General features: G+C 44.9%; 3 protein-coding genes across 3 annotated transcripts in view; all 3 read right to left on the bottom strand.

Annotated features, from left to right (window-relative positions):
• nbas (NBAS subunit of NRZ tethering complex) overlaps positions 1-19081 on the bottom strand; it is a 256843-nt gene that overhangs the window by 197348 nt on the left and 40414 nt on the right. The window contains exons 12-14 of the mRNA XM_080743924.1: positions 19038-19081; positions 18305-18368; positions 16374-16567 (exon numbers count right to left, since the gene is read on the bottom strand). The exon at positions 19038-19081 is cut by the window's right edge and continues 85 nt beyond it. Coding sequence (XP_080600050.1) covers positions 16374-16567; positions 18305-18368; positions 19038-19081 — 302 coding nt within the window. The remainder of the gene's footprint in view (positions 1-16373; positions 16568-18304; positions 18369-19037) is intronic.
• Positions 3509-4873, bottom strand: LOC308300288 (E3 ubiquitin-protein ligase TRIM21-like; the record flags this gene model as incomplete). Its single annotated transcript, XM_080744107.1, has 2 exons — positions 3509-4469; positions 4851-4873. The coding sequence occupies 2 exons, from the start codon at positions 4871-4873 to the stop codon at positions 3509-3511; spliced, it is 984 nt and encodes a 327-aa protein (XP_080600233.1).
• Positions 12813-13961, bottom strand: LOC308300289 (zinc finger protein RFP-like; the record flags this gene model as incomplete). Its single annotated transcript, XM_080744108.1, has 1 exon — positions 12813-13961. The coding sequence occupies one exon, from the start codon at positions 13959-13961 to the stop codon at positions 12813-12815; it is 1149 nt and encodes a 382-aa protein (XP_080600234.1).

The raw sequence follows: 19081 nt of genomic DNA on the forward strand, positions 1-19081 counted from the left end.
CACACTGCCTGCTATCACTGTGTCTGCATCTTTCCTGCTGAGCTCTACTGAGTGTTTGACCTCCTGAATCTTCACTTGTCTCTCCTGGATCATCTGATGGATTTCAGCCCCAGTCTTTGCTTCATATTCTCGTTTCCACTTGTGACTCCTGAACTGATGAACCATCTCAGAAATAAAACTGTTAACAGGTACTTCTGGTCTCATATTGAAGATCTTTGCACACAGTGGACAGCGACACACATCATTCATGTCCCAGTAATGTGTGATGCAGGCTTTGCAGTAGTTGTGTCCACATGGAGTGACGACTGGATCAGTGAACACATCCATACAGATAGAACACAGGAAGTGCTCTTCAGACAGCAGACTGCTGGCGGACGCCATTTCTACACACTGAGAATAAAAGCCAAAGTGTGAAACACTGGAAATATTGTTGCTGTCGTTGCTGTATCAGCAGTGTTTTCTGGGGTGTCTTCAACCAGTTATGTCTGTCTTTACAATCCTGGAATATTTTGTGATTACAGCAGAATATTACGTTGCAAGGGTTTGTCTTCCAACGAGTGATCCAATGGTCTGTCTGGTAGTCTTCTCTTTAACAAATGCAGCCTCAAACTCTGTGTAATCCGCTTTTAAATAAAGCAAAAATGATATCTGACATCATCAACATGTTGTCAGTCTTGCCCAAATGTGGAGTTCCACACGCCTCCAAGATCCAACTAAAAAGAAACAATTGGGTGACCATGGGAAACTGCCATGAGAAGCCTTTTTAGAATGGTTGCATCTTCATTATCATCATCATCATCATCACACTACGAACCATAGTTAAATATAAAATAGAGGAAGGATAGCCCCGCCCCAAGCTATTCATTTCAATGCAAGTTGCTCAGTGGCGATTTGAAGCATCTGGAAGAAGCAGAATCCAGGTGCATTGTGGGGGAAATTGGCACATCTGGATGAGAGAAAATATTTGACGTCGACAAACGTCTTAAATCACGAATGTTACACATGTCGAACGGCGTCCATTGAACCCCATGGCAGACCCCAGCGGCACGTTCTTATGCTTGTGCGAGTAGTTCACCGCACCTGCTGTTCCAGCTTTGGCCAGTAGGGTTGACGGCTTCAATATTTAGTGTGGTTGCCCGAGAGGGCAACACACTGCAGTCCTGGGGAAACTATTTTCACCACTAGATGAACTTTTTTTGTGAATCAGATGACATTGGAAATTGATGGAAAAACATTTGAGGAGTGGTGCTAGCTAGAGTATTGGTCGAGCTTCACATGACAGTTAACACTTCTGCTGCCTTTGACAGTCCTCACCGTCATTTAAAGGGTTACTAGAAGCAGTGCTCTTCCGAGCACAGGTCTCCACCAGGTGGGGTATTTTTGTTGTGAGTGTGCAAAACTGTGCACACTCTATCTCGATCTTATCTTAACTTGATCTCGATCTGAGAAAGTAGGTCGATTCATCTATTCTTTATAGTCAATTGTGATGTCATTCCACATCGTGACATCATATTGCATTGTGCCAGAACCGGGGTCTGGCACAACCAGGTTGACCTGGGACGGACGGACGGACGGACGGACGGACGGACGGACGCACGGACGCACGGACGGAGGGGAAAACATACTCTCCCCTCAGCCTTCGGCTGGTGGAGACAAATATCATGGTGCCGTTGACAGCGCTAAAGGTCAATCTTACTGTATTTACAGTAAAAGTATAATTACTTACTATATACGGCGCTCCGGTCCAGCCCACATCGGTAATGTCCGCAATTTGTTTACAACGCACGTTGGGCGTGCACGCAAAGTGAAGCTCCTCCACAGTAAATCCATTGAGAGGCCCATGAAGAGACTTCATTTACTCAAAAAAGAAATACTTTTTAATCCCAAAGCTGGCATGTTTACAGCACAAACTAGGCTCGGATGGAGGCCACCATGACACACTGTCACATGAAACACGTCATGTGACTAGATGACGTAAACGTTGAAGTCAAGTGATAATCCATCTGCGCAAAAACAACCCAGCCTGGCCCTTCAAAATAATAGCTGCGGCCTACGGAGGAATCGGCGCAGCACCAAGTCACCAAGCATCCCTTCAAAGTAAGAGGCAGCAGAAGTGTTAACTTGGGGTAGAATATAGTCACAAGTTCAATGGGGGAGTGGTGCTAGCTTGAGGATTGACCAAGCTTCACATGAGGTTCTGGCTATCTGGGCAATAGATAAGCAACCACACTTGCAATTTCCAAGTGCATCTTTTCTAGTTACAAGCCGTTCTGGGGGCTTGCTACGAAGCAACAAATCTCTGTCCGTAAGAAAAATGTCTGTGTTCAGAATAGGGATGGGACCATATCAACATGACTAACAACAGGCATGTTAGTCTGCGGTGCCTCTCTACAATCGCTTACGGTCCGTTTTTTTTCCTCCATTCTAAAGACCACACATCCGCCCGCCCGTTCGCGCGGAAAAGCACGCGCGCCGGACGCACAATTGTTTTTACCAATATCATGAGTAATATCGATATCGACGTAACTAACAACGTTATCGAATATCGAAGGTTTTCCTAATATCGCCCAGCCTTAAATGTTCCCCATTTTCAACTTTTTTTATTATGTTTTGAAACTTGCTATGGCAATGGGAAACGGATGTCTTCCCATGCCAATAAAGCTCCTTTGAATTGAATTCAATTGGTTGGAGGTGAATGATGTTCTCGGGTAAAAAAAAAAAAAGTGAATGAGTGGTATTTTTACTTCTAAACTTTGGAAGTCAATCATAACCAATTGGAATGGGATCTGACTGGTCCATCTTGATCACATGACTCCAGTGTTAATGTATACTGTTTATCAGTGATCCTTTTAACACTGTTTTAACCTTTTGTGATAATTTTTGTTTTATTTTTATTCATATTTTTACCCATGCAGCACTCTGACAATCCTTTTAAACCAAAGGTAGAATACAAATAATATTCATTATTATTTGGAAAAATGCCAACTGAGAGTGCATGCGCAGAGTTTCAGGCCGATATGTACTGTGGTGTCAGAAAATAGTGATTCACAAAGACACACACACAGACACACACACACACACACACACACACACACACGCACACACACACACACACACACACACACACACACACACACGGTGCATTTATATAGCGCCTTTAACTAAGGCGCTTTACTGAGTTTGTGCATTACATTCACCCATTCACACACACATTCATTACATTCACCCATTCACACACACATTCATACGCTGATGGCGGAGGAAACCATGCAAGTCTCCAACCTGCTCACCTGGAGCAACTAGGGGTTCAGAGTCTTGCTCAAGGACTCCTTGACACTAACTCTGGGGGAGCCCGGAATTGAACTGGAAACGCTTCGGGAACCCTCTGTGTTCTAATGACGGTTTCTCTACCCCTGAGCCACTGGCGGCCACACACACACACACACGCAAATATGGGAAAAACACATTCCCTGCCTCCTGCCCATTCTGGCTTGGCAGAGGTTATCATTTACTGGAGGGACAACTTTGAAGTTGGAGGGGACATGTTCCCTCCGTCCCCACCAAGACCAGCGTCCATGTTGACAGGAGAGATGATCAGAGGAGCAGAGTTTATACCACCATTATTAAGACCAGGACTGAAGAATGGATAGAGTTTCTCAGTGAAGGTGCAGCCAGTGAAAGAGTAGAGATGAACTCTGGCCTCCACATCATAAAAGGAGACCAGACCCTCCTCATAATGCACAAACACTCCCACTTTCTGGACCTCATCTCTTATAGGGAGGTGGACAGCAGGGTCAGCAAGAGCCCTGTACTCATTTCCATTCCTCAACCCTATAGTCCAATAACCAATGTCGGAGATAGCTGTGATTGATCCCTTCCTGTTGATGGACTCTCTGGCCACTCCTAGAACCCAGTCAGTCTTCCCTTTAACCTGAACCTCATAGTAAAACCTTCCTGAGGAGAAGCTTTGTTTTCCTAAGACACTGACACAATCAGAGAATCTCTCTTTGTTGTTTGGGAGATTCTTCCTTATGTTTCCTACACTCACTTGTTTCCAATCCTCAGACATGATGAGTTTGGGATGTGCTGTATCAGGGTCCAGAGTCACTTCTACTTCATATCGCTGGATCATCCTCAGCTCAACATCACACACCTTCTTCTTCATCTCTTGACTGAGTGTCTTCTCCAGCTGAGTCACAACTGTCCTCACAGTCCCCACATATGAAGACTGATGGACATCGACCTTTGTCCAGTCCTTGGTAGGTGGAGGGGTGTTGATGGATGTGCAGTTCTGGAGGAGGTGAAGGTGGTCTTCAGTGTGTGAGAGCTGCTTCAGCTCAGAGCTTCTCTTCTCTAACCGAGTTATTTCCTTTTCCAGATCTTTGATGAAGCCTTCAGCCTGTTCTTCTGTTGTTCTATGCTTTTCTTCAATCACACCAATGAGCCCAGCCTGGCTCCTCTCAATACAGCTGATCAGAGCAGTGAAGACCTGCACACTGCCTGCTATCACTGTGTCTGCATCTTTCCTGCTGAGCTCTACTGAGTGTTTGACCTCCTGAATCTTCACTTGTCTCTCCTGGATCATCTGATGGATTTCAGCCTCAGTCTTTGCGTCATATTCTCCTTTCCACTTGTGACTCCTGAACTGATGAACCATCTCAGAAATAAAACTGTTAACAGGTACTTCTGGCCTCTTATTAAAGATCTTTGCACACAGTGGACACTGACACACATCATTCATGTCCCAGTAATGTGTGATGCAGGCTTTGCAGTAGTTGTGTCCACATGGAGTGAAGACTGGATCAGTGAACACATCCATACAGATAGAACATAGGAAGTGCTCTTCAGACAGCAGACTGCTGGCGGACGACATTTCTACACACTGAGAGTAAAAGTGTGAAACACTGCAAATATTGTAAAACCAATGTTATTAACCAGAATTGTTGCTGTATCAGCAGTGTTTGCTGGGTGTCTTCAACCGTTGATGGCTGTCTTTAAAATCCAGGAACGTTCGTGAATACAGCACGATATCGAGCCAAAAGGGTTTACCTTTCTGAGTGTGATCCAATAGTCCTTCTTGTAGTCTTCTCTTTAACTAATGCACCTCAAACTCTGTGTAAGCAGCTTTTAAACAAAGCTGACTGAAATCTGACACCATCAATATGATGTCAGTCTTGCCCAAATGTGGAGTTCCACACGCCTCCAAGATCCAACTAGAAATAAACAATTGGGTGACCATGGCAACCTGGCACGAGAAGCCTTTTTTAGGATTGTTGCATCTTCATCATCATCATAATACTACGGACCATAGAGTTACATATAAAATAGAGGAAGGATAGCCCCGCCCTAGGGCTGACCTTCGAATACTTTTTTCATAATCAAAGCTCCTTCGAAGCTTTCTTTCGAACTTCGAAGCTTCGATGACGGCGACGGGGGGGGGGGGGGGGGGGGGAGCAAAAGTTTATCGGTTACATAAGTGATAACCGTTAAGGAAATGTGCGATTTACACAATTTTAAAAGGGAAAACACACCAGTTTTTTCCTCGTAATAAAGCTCCTTATTTTCATTAAATAGTACGACAATACAACGAGGAAGAAGAAGATACGAATGTTTTCTATATTAAAGAAAAGTGTTTTTGCAGTACACTAGGATTGACATAATCACATCACGTCTGTAATGTAACACACCGTGGCTGCAACAGCAAACAGCAGCAGCGCGACTCAAGAGCCCTATATAACAAACAGATTAACTCCCAAGTCCCAAGGTGTACTGTACACGCAAATGTAATAGTATATTTTATAGTAAATAATTGCACTGCAGTGTGTCTGATGTAACGTTCCACTCATCAGCCGAAAGCTGACGGTCAGGCTCAGACAACGTAGTTCTCTATGTGGGCGCGACTAGTGAGCTTGCAGATCCGATATAAACTTGTCATCAACACCACGACAATGTAACCCTAGCAAGTTGTTTTTAAGCTCTTTTGTCCTCTTTAAAACGGGATTGACGCTGACGGGGTCCGATTTGTAAAATCGAATTGTCGCTGTTTGTTTCCTTGCGTTGAGTTGTGTGTCTGTCAGCGTGTGGAAGTGTGCATGGATGTTACACCGACAATGGGTGGCAAACGAAATGTGTGACTGCATCGCATAGTTGCATTGGGTGATGATGTTACTCAGACATTGGTGTTACACATTTCGGTGCCAAACGGATGTCGGTGTATATGTGACAGCGCGCTGTCTTTTCTTTTTTTTCTTCAGCGTCGACCATTCGGATGGCTTCATGCATGCTCTTGTTGTTGTTGGCTTGTTATTGTTAACACGTGTGTGAGAAGGGGGTGACGCTATCATGCTAGAGTGGAGCGAGGCGCATGCAAGCTAAGGCACGCGGCCCCCCCAAAGGACAAACGGCCGCGGCCGATTATTCGAATTTATTTTTCAAATTCGAATACCGTGCCTTCGAACGAAGCTTCGAATATTCGAATTTTTTGGGTCAGCCCTACCCCGCCCCCAGCTATTCATTTCGATGCAAGTTGCTCAGTGGCGTTTTGAAGCAACCGGAAGAAGCCAAATCCAGGTGCATTGTGGGGGAAATTGGCACATCTGGATGAGCCAACATTTTTGACGTCGACAAACGTCTTACATTACAAACGTCGAACGATGTCCATTGAACCCCATGGCAGACCCCAACTCTTATGCTCGTGCATGTAGTTCACGCTGCCTGCAGTTCCAGCTTTGGCCAGTAGGGTTGACTGCTTCAATATTTAGTGTGGTTGCCTGACAGGGCAACACATTGTAGTCCTGAGAAAACTTTTTTTTCACCACAAGAACTTTTTTTGTGCATCAGATGACATTGGAAATTGAAGGAACAATATTTGAGGTGTGGTGCTAGCTAGAGTATTGGTCGAGCTTCACATGACAGTAAACACTTCTGCTGCCTTTGACAGTCCTCACCGTCATTTAAAGGGTTAATATCATGGTGCCGTTGACAGCGCTCACCGTCAATCTTACTGTATTTACAGTGAAAGTATTATTACTTACTAAACGGCGCTCCGGTCCAGCCCACATCGGTAATGTCCGCGATTTGTTTACAACGCACATTTGGCGTGCACGCAAAGTGAAGCTCCTCCATAGTAAATCTATTGAGAGGCCCATAAAGAGACTTCCCAAAGCTGGCATGTTTACAGCACAAACTAGGCTCGGATGGCGGCCACCATGACACACTGTCACATGACACACGTCATGAGATGACGTAAACATTGAAGTCAAGTGAAAATCCATCTGCGCAAAAACAACCCTGCCCGGCCCTTCAAAATAATAGTGGCGGCCTACGGAGGAATCGGCGCTGCACCAAGGCACCAAGCATCCCTTCAAAGTAAGAGGCAGCAGTGTTAACCTGGGGTAGAATATAGTCACAAGTTCAATGGGGGAGTGGTGCTAGCTTGAGGATTGACCGAGCTTCACATGACGTTCTGGCTATCTGGGCAATAGATAGGCAACCACACTTGCAATTTCCAATTACATCTTTCTAGTTACAAGCTGTTCTGGGGGCTTGCTATGAAGCAACAAATCTCTGTCCGTAAGAAAAATGTCTGTGTTTAAGAAAAATGTCTGTGTTCAGAATAGGGATGGGACCATATCAAAATGTCATACTCCATTGTAAACAGCGGTGCCTCTCTACAATCGGTCCGTTTTTTTCCTCCATTCTAAAGACCACATGTCCGCCCGCCCGTTTGCGCGGACACACGCGTGCGCCGGACGCGCAATTGTTATTAATAATATTGTGAGTAATATCGATATTGACGTATTCAACAACGTTATCGAATATCAAAGGTTTTCCTAATATCGCCCAGCCTAAAATGTTCCCCATTTTCAACTTTTTTTATTATGTTTTGAAACTTGCTATGGCAATTGGAAACGGATGTTTTCTAATGCCAATAAAGCTCCTTTAAATTGAATTTAATTGGTTGGAGGTGAATGAGGTTCTCAGGGGAAAAAAAGTGAATGAGAGGTATTTTTACTTCTAAACTTTGGAAGTCAATCATAACCAATTGGATGGGATCTGACTAGTCCATCTTGATCACATGACTCGACGTTAATATATACCGTCTATCAGTGATCCTTTTAACCCTGTTTTAAACCTTTCGTGATGATTTGTATTTATATTTTTACCTATGCAGCATTCTGACAATCCTGACTACTAATTGAAGCCGACGAATTGCACGAAAGAGCCCTGACAGCACATGGTTGGTGCTACAGACTCCAAATTTCACATGCAGATAGCTCAGACCTTTGCCTACGATCTTAGCTATGCCTCGACCCGACCCGATAAGCGGTTTTCCAGAACCAACGCGAAAGGTTCGGAATCTCCATATGCGGAGTCCTGACTACTATTGAAGTCAATGGACGCGAATCCGAATTGGCCCGAATCGCATGAAAGAGCCCTGACAGCACATGGTTGGTGCTACAGACTCCAAATTTCGCACGCAGATAGCTCAGACCTTTGCCTACGTTCTTAGCTAGGCCTCGACCCGACCCGATACACAGTTTTTCGGATCCGGCACGAAAGGTTTGGAATCTCCGTATGCGGAGATGACTGACATCGGGCCGTTCCGGAGCAAGCGCTGACTCATTGTGACATCACTTCATAAAAGGCATCACATACACTAGATGAGTCAACAAAAAATCTCTGAGTGTGGCATAAACTATAGTCTTTCTTCCTCTCACTCCGAGGTGAGCAAAGTTCAGGGTGCTCTTCAGAGCGGTTGGGTTCAGGGGAATTAGCGGGAGAGCCCTGAAAACACATGGTTGGTGCTACAGACTCCAAATTTCGCTCTGACTCGACCCGACACCCAACAGATATCTCCGTATATGGGCATAAAAGGGACACAGGCAGAGACTTCTCGCGCAAGCGCTGACTCATTGTGACATCACATCATAAAGGGCTCTGACATCACGTGGCATACGTGTCAGATGAAAGTATATAAGCCGGCTTCTAAGCTAAGTCCAGCACTCTTGACAGACCTCTGCATATAGTCTATAAGCAGCTCTCAAAAAAATGAGTACTCCAGAAAAGCTACCAAAGCTAAACCGCGGTGAAGGAGAAATAATTCGTAACAACTTGGTACTTCTAAATTATCAGTGCAAGTTCATGGAAAGCCGGAAGGAATTGCAGGAGCAGGCCTTCAAGACATCGACTCAAGTCCTTCTTTATATACAAAAACTGGAGCAGGAAAAAAGAAAAATGAACCAAAGAATTACAAAACTCGATTGGGATGCGAAATGGAAAGCTAATAAGGCTGTTGCTGGGGATCAGATGGGACAGTCAACATCTGCTGGCCAGACAGGAGGAGCAGACGGAGGAGGAGACAGTGTTCCTGGGGAGCAGATGGAACAGTCAACATCTGGTGGGAAGACAGGAGGAGCAGACAGAGGAGGAGACAGTTTTTTTGATGAGATCGGTGATGAAGAATTAATTAACTGTGCTGCTTTTACTGAAGAAAACAAGGATCAGTCAAGATCTGAGTTGGATGAGGTGCAGACGGGGGAGACAAACATAAGACAAGCTAAATCAACAGCACAAGACCAACAAAAAACAAGTTCTCCAAAAAAACTCAAGCTGAACTCTCCCGCTACAAAAAAGAAAAAAGCAACAAAGCGTGGGACTGGGATGATGACTTGAATGATGCAGATTTATGCAGGCTGCATATTCTGCTTAAAGAAGAAACAAACAAAAAGCGACAGAGATATATGCCATATATGGGCATAAAAGGACACATACAAACAGATACATAGATCCCCATATATGGGCATGAAAGGGAAACAGACAGACAGATCTCTTCAGAGAAGGCTATGCACAGGAGGCCCTAGCGGCAGCCAAACCAACTACATTGCTTGCCTTCTTCCAACTAAACAGCAGGGACCCTAACGCAAGGCAATATCTTTACATGCAGATTCCAGAACATTACAAATGGGATGCAAAGGACCACATGTGGCAAAAAAGAGTCCACCAACTCAAGGATGCAGAACTTCCAAGTACAATAGGCAGGATGTCCAATGTATCAGTGCTCCAAGGAGAAAGATTCTACTTGAAACTGCTCCTAGGACATATCAGAGGACCACAGACCTATGATGACCTTAAGGTATATAACGGCAACCACTATGACACTTTCAAAGACACTGCTCTAGCCATGGGCTTGCTTCAGGACGATGGAGAATGGATTACCGCCATGCGTGACGTCTCAAGCTACGCTTCCTCAAGGAAAGTAAGAGAAACCTTTGCCATCATCCTCCACTACTGTCAACCTTCAGAGCCCAAAGATCTGTTTGAAAGATTCTTTGAACAGCTTAGTGAAGACTTTGTCCATGAGGAGGCCACTGCACAGAGGTGCCCTACAGATGCAGTAGACACAACATTTATACACAATCAGGTACTACTTGCAATTGAAAACGAGCTCTCGCAAATGGGAGGTAGTCTATCCAAACACAATGATATGCCACAGCCAAGACCACTAACTGAGCAGGAAAAACTGACACAAATCTTCAGATCTGAAAAATTCAACATAACACAGCAAGAACAAATTGTAAAGTCACTTGCTCCTAAGCTCAATGGAGAACAAATGGCACTCTACGAAGCTGTCTATCAGGCAGTACATGCACCAAAAGAAGAAACCATCACACGGCAGTTCATTCTAAACTCCCCAGCAGGTTATGGCAAAACCTTTACCTTTAAGGCAATTGCAGCTAAGATTCGCGCAGAGAATGGCATTGTACTGTGTGTGGGCAGCACAGGCTTAGCGGCACAGAACCTGGAGGGTGGTAGGACAGCTCATTCAAGATTTAAGATCCCAATCCCCATTTTTGAAGACTCTGTCTGTGCCATCAACGCCGAGTCCTCCCTGGCTAGGCTCATCAAAGAGAGCAACTTGATAATCTGGGACGAGATATTCAGTGTTAACCGATTTAATGTTGAGTGTGTGGAAAGAACACTGAGGGACCTCATGCACTCACAACAACCTTGGGGTGGCAAAACTGTCCTTCTGGGTGGAGACCCTAGGCAGACACTCCCTGTTATTAAAAGAGCAAGCAGAGCCCAGATAGTTACAGCATGCATCCAGATGTCACCACTGTATCCTCTCATGAAGCACCACAAGCTTAACATCAACATGAGGACAGAAACAGCTGAAAGGGACTTCTCCAACTATCTTCTTGCTTTAGGGGACGGAAAACTCCCTCACGAGGACACAGAAGTTCAAATCCGAATTCCACCACAACACTTGGTTAAGGATCTGAATACTCTGATTTCTTACACCTTTCCTGACCTGCAAAATGGATGTATCAACAAAGACAACCTTCTCAAAGGCACTGTATACACTCCTCTGAACAATGACATCCGAGAAATCAACAACATATGCTTGGCTGACTTACCTACAGAAGAGAGAGTCTACCTTTCAGCCGACTCAATTCAGGAGGACGACCACAAGGATTACGTGACTGTGGAATTACTCAATTCACTGACACCCTCTGGAATCCCTGATCATAACCTCAAATTGAAAGTAGGCGCACCAGTCATGCTGCTTAGAAACCTGCAATCAGGTCCTGACCGCACTCTCAAGAATGGCACCAGAATGGTGGTAATCCAAATGATGGACAGAGTCATTGAGTGTGAGATTGCAGTAGGCACAAACAGGGGTGAAACAATCTTCCTACCAAGAATACCTCACTATGACAGAGGTGAGCTTCCCTTCACCTTCATTAGACGACAGTTCCCTATCCGCTTAGCATTCTCTGTTACAATAAATAAGGGTCAGGGCCAAGAGAATGAACGAGTTGGCATCTACTTGCCTAAACCTGTGTTCGCTCATGGCCAACTCTACACAGCCTTCTCTAGAGGAAAGAGAGCCAGCGCTGTAAAAGTTTTCATTGTGGATAATGACAAGGGCATTACTGACAACATTGTTTATAGCGAACTCCTTTAGGATAATGGGCATAAATGGACACAGACAGACACAGAGATCTCCATATACGGGCATAAAAGGGACACACCCAGACACATACCGAGATGTCCATATATCACAGACACAGATAGCTCCATATATGGGCATAAATGCACACACAGATGGGCATAAATGGACACAGGCAAACAGATGGCCAAAACGGGTCCTATGACAACAGGTATAATGGGGTTTGATTTAAAGGGTGGAGCATTCATTCCCTATTTACATCGTTCCTGTGTAGGCCGGTCCCCGACTAGACCCTCGGCCACCCGAAGGGCTAGACCCTCGGCCGCCCAAAGGGCGGCCGAGCTTCTAGTCCTTTTAAACCAAAGGTAGAATACAAATAATATTAATTATTATTTGGAAAAATGCCCACTGAGAGTGCATGCGCAACGTTTCAGGCCAATATGTCCTGTGGTGTCAGAAAATAGTGATTCACAGAGACATTACATTCACCCATTCACACACACATTCATTACATTCACACACACACACATTCATACGCCGATGGCGAAGGAAACTATGCAAGGTACCAATCTGCTCACCGGGAGCAACTAGGGGTTCAGAGTCTTGCTCAAGGACTCCTTGACACTAACTCTGGGGGAACCTGGGATCGAACTGGAAACCCTTCTCTACCCCTGAGCCACTGGTGCGCACACACACACACACACACACACACACACACACACACACACACACACACACACACACACACACACACACACACACACACACACACACACACACACACCAACGGGAAAAACACATGTGCCTCCTGCCCATTCTGGCCTGGCAGAGGTAATCATTTACTGGAGAGATAACTTCATGGTTTTCTTCTTTTTGAAGTTGGAGGGGACATGTTCCCTCCGTCCCCACCAAGAACAGCGTCCATGTTGACAGGAGAGATGATCAGAGGAGAAGAGTTTCTACCACCATCATTAAGACAAGGACAGAAGTATGGGTAGAGTTTCTCAGTGAAGGAGCAGCCAACGAAAGAGCAGAGATGAACTCTGGCATCCACATCATAAAAGGAGACCAGACCCTCCTCATAATCCACAAACACTCCCACTTTCTGGAGCTCCTTTCTTACATGGAGGAGGACTTCAGGGTCAGCATTAGCCCAGTACTCCTTTCCATTCCTCAACCATATAGTCCAGTAACCAATGTTGGAGGTCGCTGTGATTGATCCCTTCCTGTTGATGGAATCTCTGGCCACTCCTAGATTCCACCTAGTCTTCCCTTTAACCTGAACCTCATAGTAAAACCTTCCTGAGGAGAAGCTTTGTTTTCCTAAGACACAGACACAATCAGAGAATCTCTCTTTGTTGTTTGGGAGATTCTTCCTTATGTTTCCATGGCTCACTTGTTTTCCATCCTCTGACAGGATGAGTTTGGGATGTGCTGTATCAGGGTCCAGAGTCACTTCTACTTCATATTGCTGGATCCTCCTCAGCTCAACATCACACATCTTCTTCTTCATCTCTTGACTGAGTGTCTTCTCCAGCTGAGCCACAGCTGTCCTCACAGTCCCCACAGAGGAAGACTGATGGACATTGACCTTTGTCCAGTCCTTGGTGGGTGGAGGGGTGTTGATGGATGTGAAGTTCTGGAGGAGGTGGAGATGGTCTTCAGTGTGTGAAAGCTGCTTCAGCTCAGAGCTTCTCTTCTCCAACTGAGTTATTTCATTTTGCAGATCTTTGATGAAGCCTTCAGCCTGTTTCTCAGTAGTTTTATTCTTCTCTTCAATCACACCAATGAGCTCAGCCTGGCTCCTCTCAATACAGCTGATCAGAGCAGTGAAGACCTGCACACTGCCTGCTATCACTGTGTCTGCATCTTTCCTGCTGAGCTCTACTGAGTGGTTGATCTCCTGAATCTTCACTTGTCTCTCCTGGATCATCTGATGGATTTCAGCCCCAGTCTTTGCTTCATATTCTTGTTTCCACTTGTGACTCTTGAACTGATGAACCATCTAACCCTAACCCTAACCCGTTAACAGGTACTTCTGGTCTCATATTGAAGATCTTTTCACACAGTGGACAGCTACACACATCATTCCTGTCCCAGTAATGTGTGATGCAGGCTTTGCAGTAGTTGTGTCCACATGGAGTGACGACTGGATCAGTGAACACATCCATACAGATAGAACACAGGAAGTGCTCTTCAGACAGCAGACTGCTGGCAGACGACATTTCTACAAACTGAGAATAACAGCCAAAGTGTGAAACACTGGAAGTATTGTCGTTGCTGTATCAGCAAGCAGTGTTTTCTGGGGTGTCTTCAACCAGTGATGTCTGTCTTTACAATCCTGGAATATTTTGTGATTACAGCAAAATATTACGTTGCAAGGGTTTGTCTTCCAACGAGTGATCCAATGGTCTGTCTGGTAGTCTTCTCTTTAACAAATGCAGCCTCAAACTCTGTGTAATCCGCTTTTAAATAAAGCAAAAATTATATCTGACATCATCAACATGTTGTCAGTCTTGACTGGGTGACCATGGCAACCTGCCACGAGGGACTGATTGCCACCCTTGGGACAACAGAGGTATCTAAAGGGCAAGGATGTCCACGATCACAACACCAGAGGCAGCTCCACCAATCATGTTCAACCCAGATTTAACTCTAAAAAAGGCTCTAATTTGTTCTCCAGCTATACCACCAACATGTGGAACGCCCTCCCAGAGGCCTCAACCCTTGTACTGCTTCGAACATGAACGCTCGTCCCAATTCTGACCGCATCGTGCCGCCAATACGAACGCTCGTTCTTTTACCTTGTTTGAGCACTGTAAGCTGATGAGGGGTCGCGCGGGTGTGTACAGTAAAAACAGCTCCCGTAACGCCGCTCTCAAATTTCCACCACACATGGATTCCCAAATCACTTCATGGCTGGATTCCCAAATCACTTTCATGGCTGTATTCTGTGTACCTGATCTAGAAATTGCTCTGAGCGACGGAAAGAGGAGAGTGCCATTTCACATCCATTCATTGCATAAGGCTGACCCCTGCCGTCAGTTTGGCTACAGCACAGATATGTGTGTCTATTGAAAAAGATTTAGTTTGGAAAAAATCCATAGATATTTTTCTATAACATTGCAAAGGTAAACTACTTTTTGATGGCACCAGCACAAATACATAAATAATACATATGGCAGTAAAAGTGCTAAAGGAGTGCAAATCCTTAGCCTCCTTCAAAATAGTTCTGAAAAGTCACCTTCAGGCGGCTGCTATTCGAGACTTGTAAATAGACTAAGTCCCCATGTTTCCACCCTCCATTTTTCAGCTTTTGTAATTGATGTTATCCTATGCAAATTACTGTGTTCTCTCCGTCTGTCTTTCAATGTTATATGAGATACATGAAGTGGTTCCTGTGTAAATAAGCCGTAAAGCTTACTAGGATATCCTCTTAGTTGACCAGTGATTTTGCTGTTGTGAAACTGTACTTTTTCCTATTGCAAATTTCTAATACATTATTCAATCTATCAATCTATCTATAAACAGGGTTCCCACACATTTTTAACAAATAATTTCCAAAACCTTTCCAGAATATTTAACCTAATTTCCAGGACTAGATAACAATAATTCAGCTCAATAACAGGTCGCTTACTCCTATGCGCAATGTATGCCAGTGGTTCTCAACATTTCCAAGCCGTGACCCCTGAAATAATCAAGTTTTAACTGGGGACCCGGCACCCTGACGAGCACTAAGAGTAGAGGAATTTTATTTTAGAACAGTTCTTTTGCGTTGCGAGGCGTTGTGAGCATGTAGATCTGCTATTTTCTCAATTTCTGCCTCTAATATTTGACAATTTGGCCAATGTTCAATTTGTCATTTCAGAGGTATCAACAAAATCAATAACCAAATACAATCCATAGCTATTTTTTTCCAGGACCTTCCAGGACCCTTGATCAATTCCAAAACTTTTCCAGTACTGGAAAAATATTTTTTCTAATTTCAAAATATTTCCAAGAATTTCATGACCGTGGGAACTAGGGGTGCAGCGATACACAAAATTCACGGTTTGGTTCGATATGTTGGTGTTCGATACTTTTTTGATTAAAAAAAAAAAACAGAAATGTCCTTGATTTATAAATGTATTTTTATAACTATGTATTTTTTTTGTTTTAACTTTGAACAATACGGTACCCAACCTCTAGGGTAGTGGTCTCTGCGGACTCCTAGGGGTCCTTGAGGGGGTTCCAGGGGAATGTGGATGTGGATTGGTATTGTATTGTATTGTATTGTATTGTATTGTATTGTATTGTATTGTTCGGTACAGGGTCATTCGGCTCGATATTTCTCGTTTCGATTCGATTTTCGATATTCGGTTCCATATGTTGCACCCCTAGTGGGAACCTTGTATAAAGCGTAGTGCGTGCGGTATACCTCCAGGCTCAGGAAGCCTCCGTTGTGCGCGGCGGTTAGGCGCGGCGCGGGTTCGAACCACTCGCAGGACTTCCCCAGGAGGTTCCTCAGCGTGCGCACCGAGGACACAGTCAGGGAGCCGGAGCAGCGCGCCAGGATCAGGGCACTGGCGCTCCACCAGCTCACGTCCACCAGGGGGTAGTACTGCTCCTTCTCTGTTAACAACAATACAACATTATGTTACACCACCAGGGGGTAGTACTGCTCCTTCTCTGTTAACAACAATACAACATTATGTTACACCACCAGGGGGTAGTACTGCTCCTTCTCTGTTAACAACAATACAACATTATGTTACACCACCAGGGGGTAGTACTGCTCCTTCTCTGTTAACAACAACACAACATTATGTTACACCACCAGGGGGTAGTACTGCTCCTTCTCTGTTAACAACAACACGACATTATGTTACCCCACCAGGGGGTAGTACTGCTCCTTGTCTGTTAACAACACCACAACATTATGTTACACCACCAGGGGGTAGTACTGCTCCTTCTCTGTTAACAACAACACGACATTATGTTACACCACCAGAAGGGGTAGTACTGCTCCTCCTCTGTCAACAACAATACAACATTATGTTACACCACCAGGGGGTAGTACTGCTCCTTCTCTGTTAACAACAATACAACATTATGTTACACCACCAGAAGGGGTAGTACTGCTCCTTCTCTGTTAACAACAATACAACATTATGTTACACCACCAGGGGGTAGTACTGCTCCTTCTCTGTTAACAACAATACAACATTATGTTACACCACCAGAAGGGGTAGTACTGCTCCTTCTCTGTTAACAACAATACAACATTATGTTACACCACCAGGGGGTAGTACTGCTCCTTCTCTGTTAACAACAATACAACATTATGTTACACCACCAGAAGGGGTAGTACTGCTCCTTCTCTGTTAACAACAATACAACATTATGTTACACCACCAGGGGGTAGTACTGCTCCTTCTCTGTTAACAACAATACAACATTATGTTACACCACCAGAAGGGGTAGTACTGCTCCTTCTCTGTTAACAACAATACAACATTATGTTACACCACCAGGGGGTAGTACTGCTCCTTCTCTGTCAACAACAATACAACATTATTGCGACCGTTAGGTCGCAGTTGGCATCAAAACCTCCACCGGCTGTCTGCCGGATTGTCACGTCACGTCACACTTTTCCCCTTCTCATATCTCCGTAACCGTTGCCACTATCCATGCCAAACTTTGCACACACACTCCTTGGCTGCCAAACCACAACCCCTCATTTCCCACATGGCCCTTTTCTAGCGCCACCATGAGGCTGATTCTTGCAAAACATATTTTGGGACACTGCTCCTAAAACTTTTGCCCTAAAATCACGCAAAGTGCTACACATCATGTCATCAACATGGATCTGTCCCATTTAGCGCCACCATCAGGCCGATGTTTACACGCGACCTGACGGTCGCTTATCTCCTGATTAGGGAGTCTTACTGGTGTTAAAGGACAATAAGACAATACAGGGGGTTGTACTGCTCCTTCTCTGTTTACGACAACACAGCACATTACATTAACAGACATTCTCTGCCATAGCCCGAGTTTAAATCTTTTAGACGTGCACGATAGTGCACGGATCATGCACGGATCATGCACCACGTGTGCGCGCGCTGTTCACAGCTTTCAAACAAACAAAAAATCCGCTTGCAAATCCATGACATGGCCACCAGGTTTGAAAGATGAGGTTGTTCTGTTAGACCTAATAGTACGCCTAGTAGTAGTTTAGTTGGTTTAATGCAAATTCGACCCCAACTCGGGAAACTCGGGCCGTGGCAATCAAGGAGATAAAAACAATCGTTAACACGTTCAGAGACGTGTTAGACGTGCCATGTGTTAAACATATGTAATAATAATCACCTTTTATTTTCTTCCGTTTCTCCAGCGAAGCAGTCCATTCCGGGTTGATCTCCTCAAACCCTGGCTGCAAAGGGGAGGGAGGGGGAGAGGGAGAGGGAGACAGAGAGAGAGGAGGTAGAGGTAGATACATTAGAAAGGTACGTGGAGGATTATGCTCTCTCTCTCTCCCTCTCTCTCTCTCTCGTCACACACACACACACACACACACACACACACACACACACACACACACACACACACACACACACACACAAACAGGTGTGCAGGGGTTAAAGCCCCCCCCCAAAAAAATCCAAAACTGAAATGTATTTTCAGACCATGTCCCAATATGTGATGTTAGAAACATGGAGCGTGCAGCGCACACCAATATTTGGGCCGGGGTGTTTCTCTGAGGTTCTGAACTGCCTTCACTGAATGTGTGTGAGCCAATCCATGCTTCTCTTGAAATGTATAACAGCTTTTTTTTGTTTGGAGATCACTTGACTAGCGTTTTGGCGACTTTGTCATTCATCGCTACAACTCCCCCTTTATTTTTATTATTATTTTGTATTCATTTGCAGATCTGCACTGATCTCAGAAACAGCCCCATCAAGACTGAAATCAGTCCCCGGGACTGAGAACTTTAGCCCCCTGGGTGTGTTTGTGTGTGAGTGAGTGAGTGAGTGAGTGAGTGAGTGAGTGAGTGAGTGCGTGGGTGGGTGGGTGGGTGGGTGCGTGCGTGCGTGCGGTGTACCTGTAGCTCCTGGCTCCAGGAGGCTCTCTGCTTCAGAGAAGGGA

This window comes from Nannobrachium achirus (assembly GCF_963921795.1).
Source record: "Nannobrachium achirus genome assembly, chromosome: 16".
Lineage (NCBI taxonomy): Eukaryota > Metazoa > Chordata > Actinopteri > Myctophiformes > Myctophidae > Nannobrachium > Nannobrachium achirus.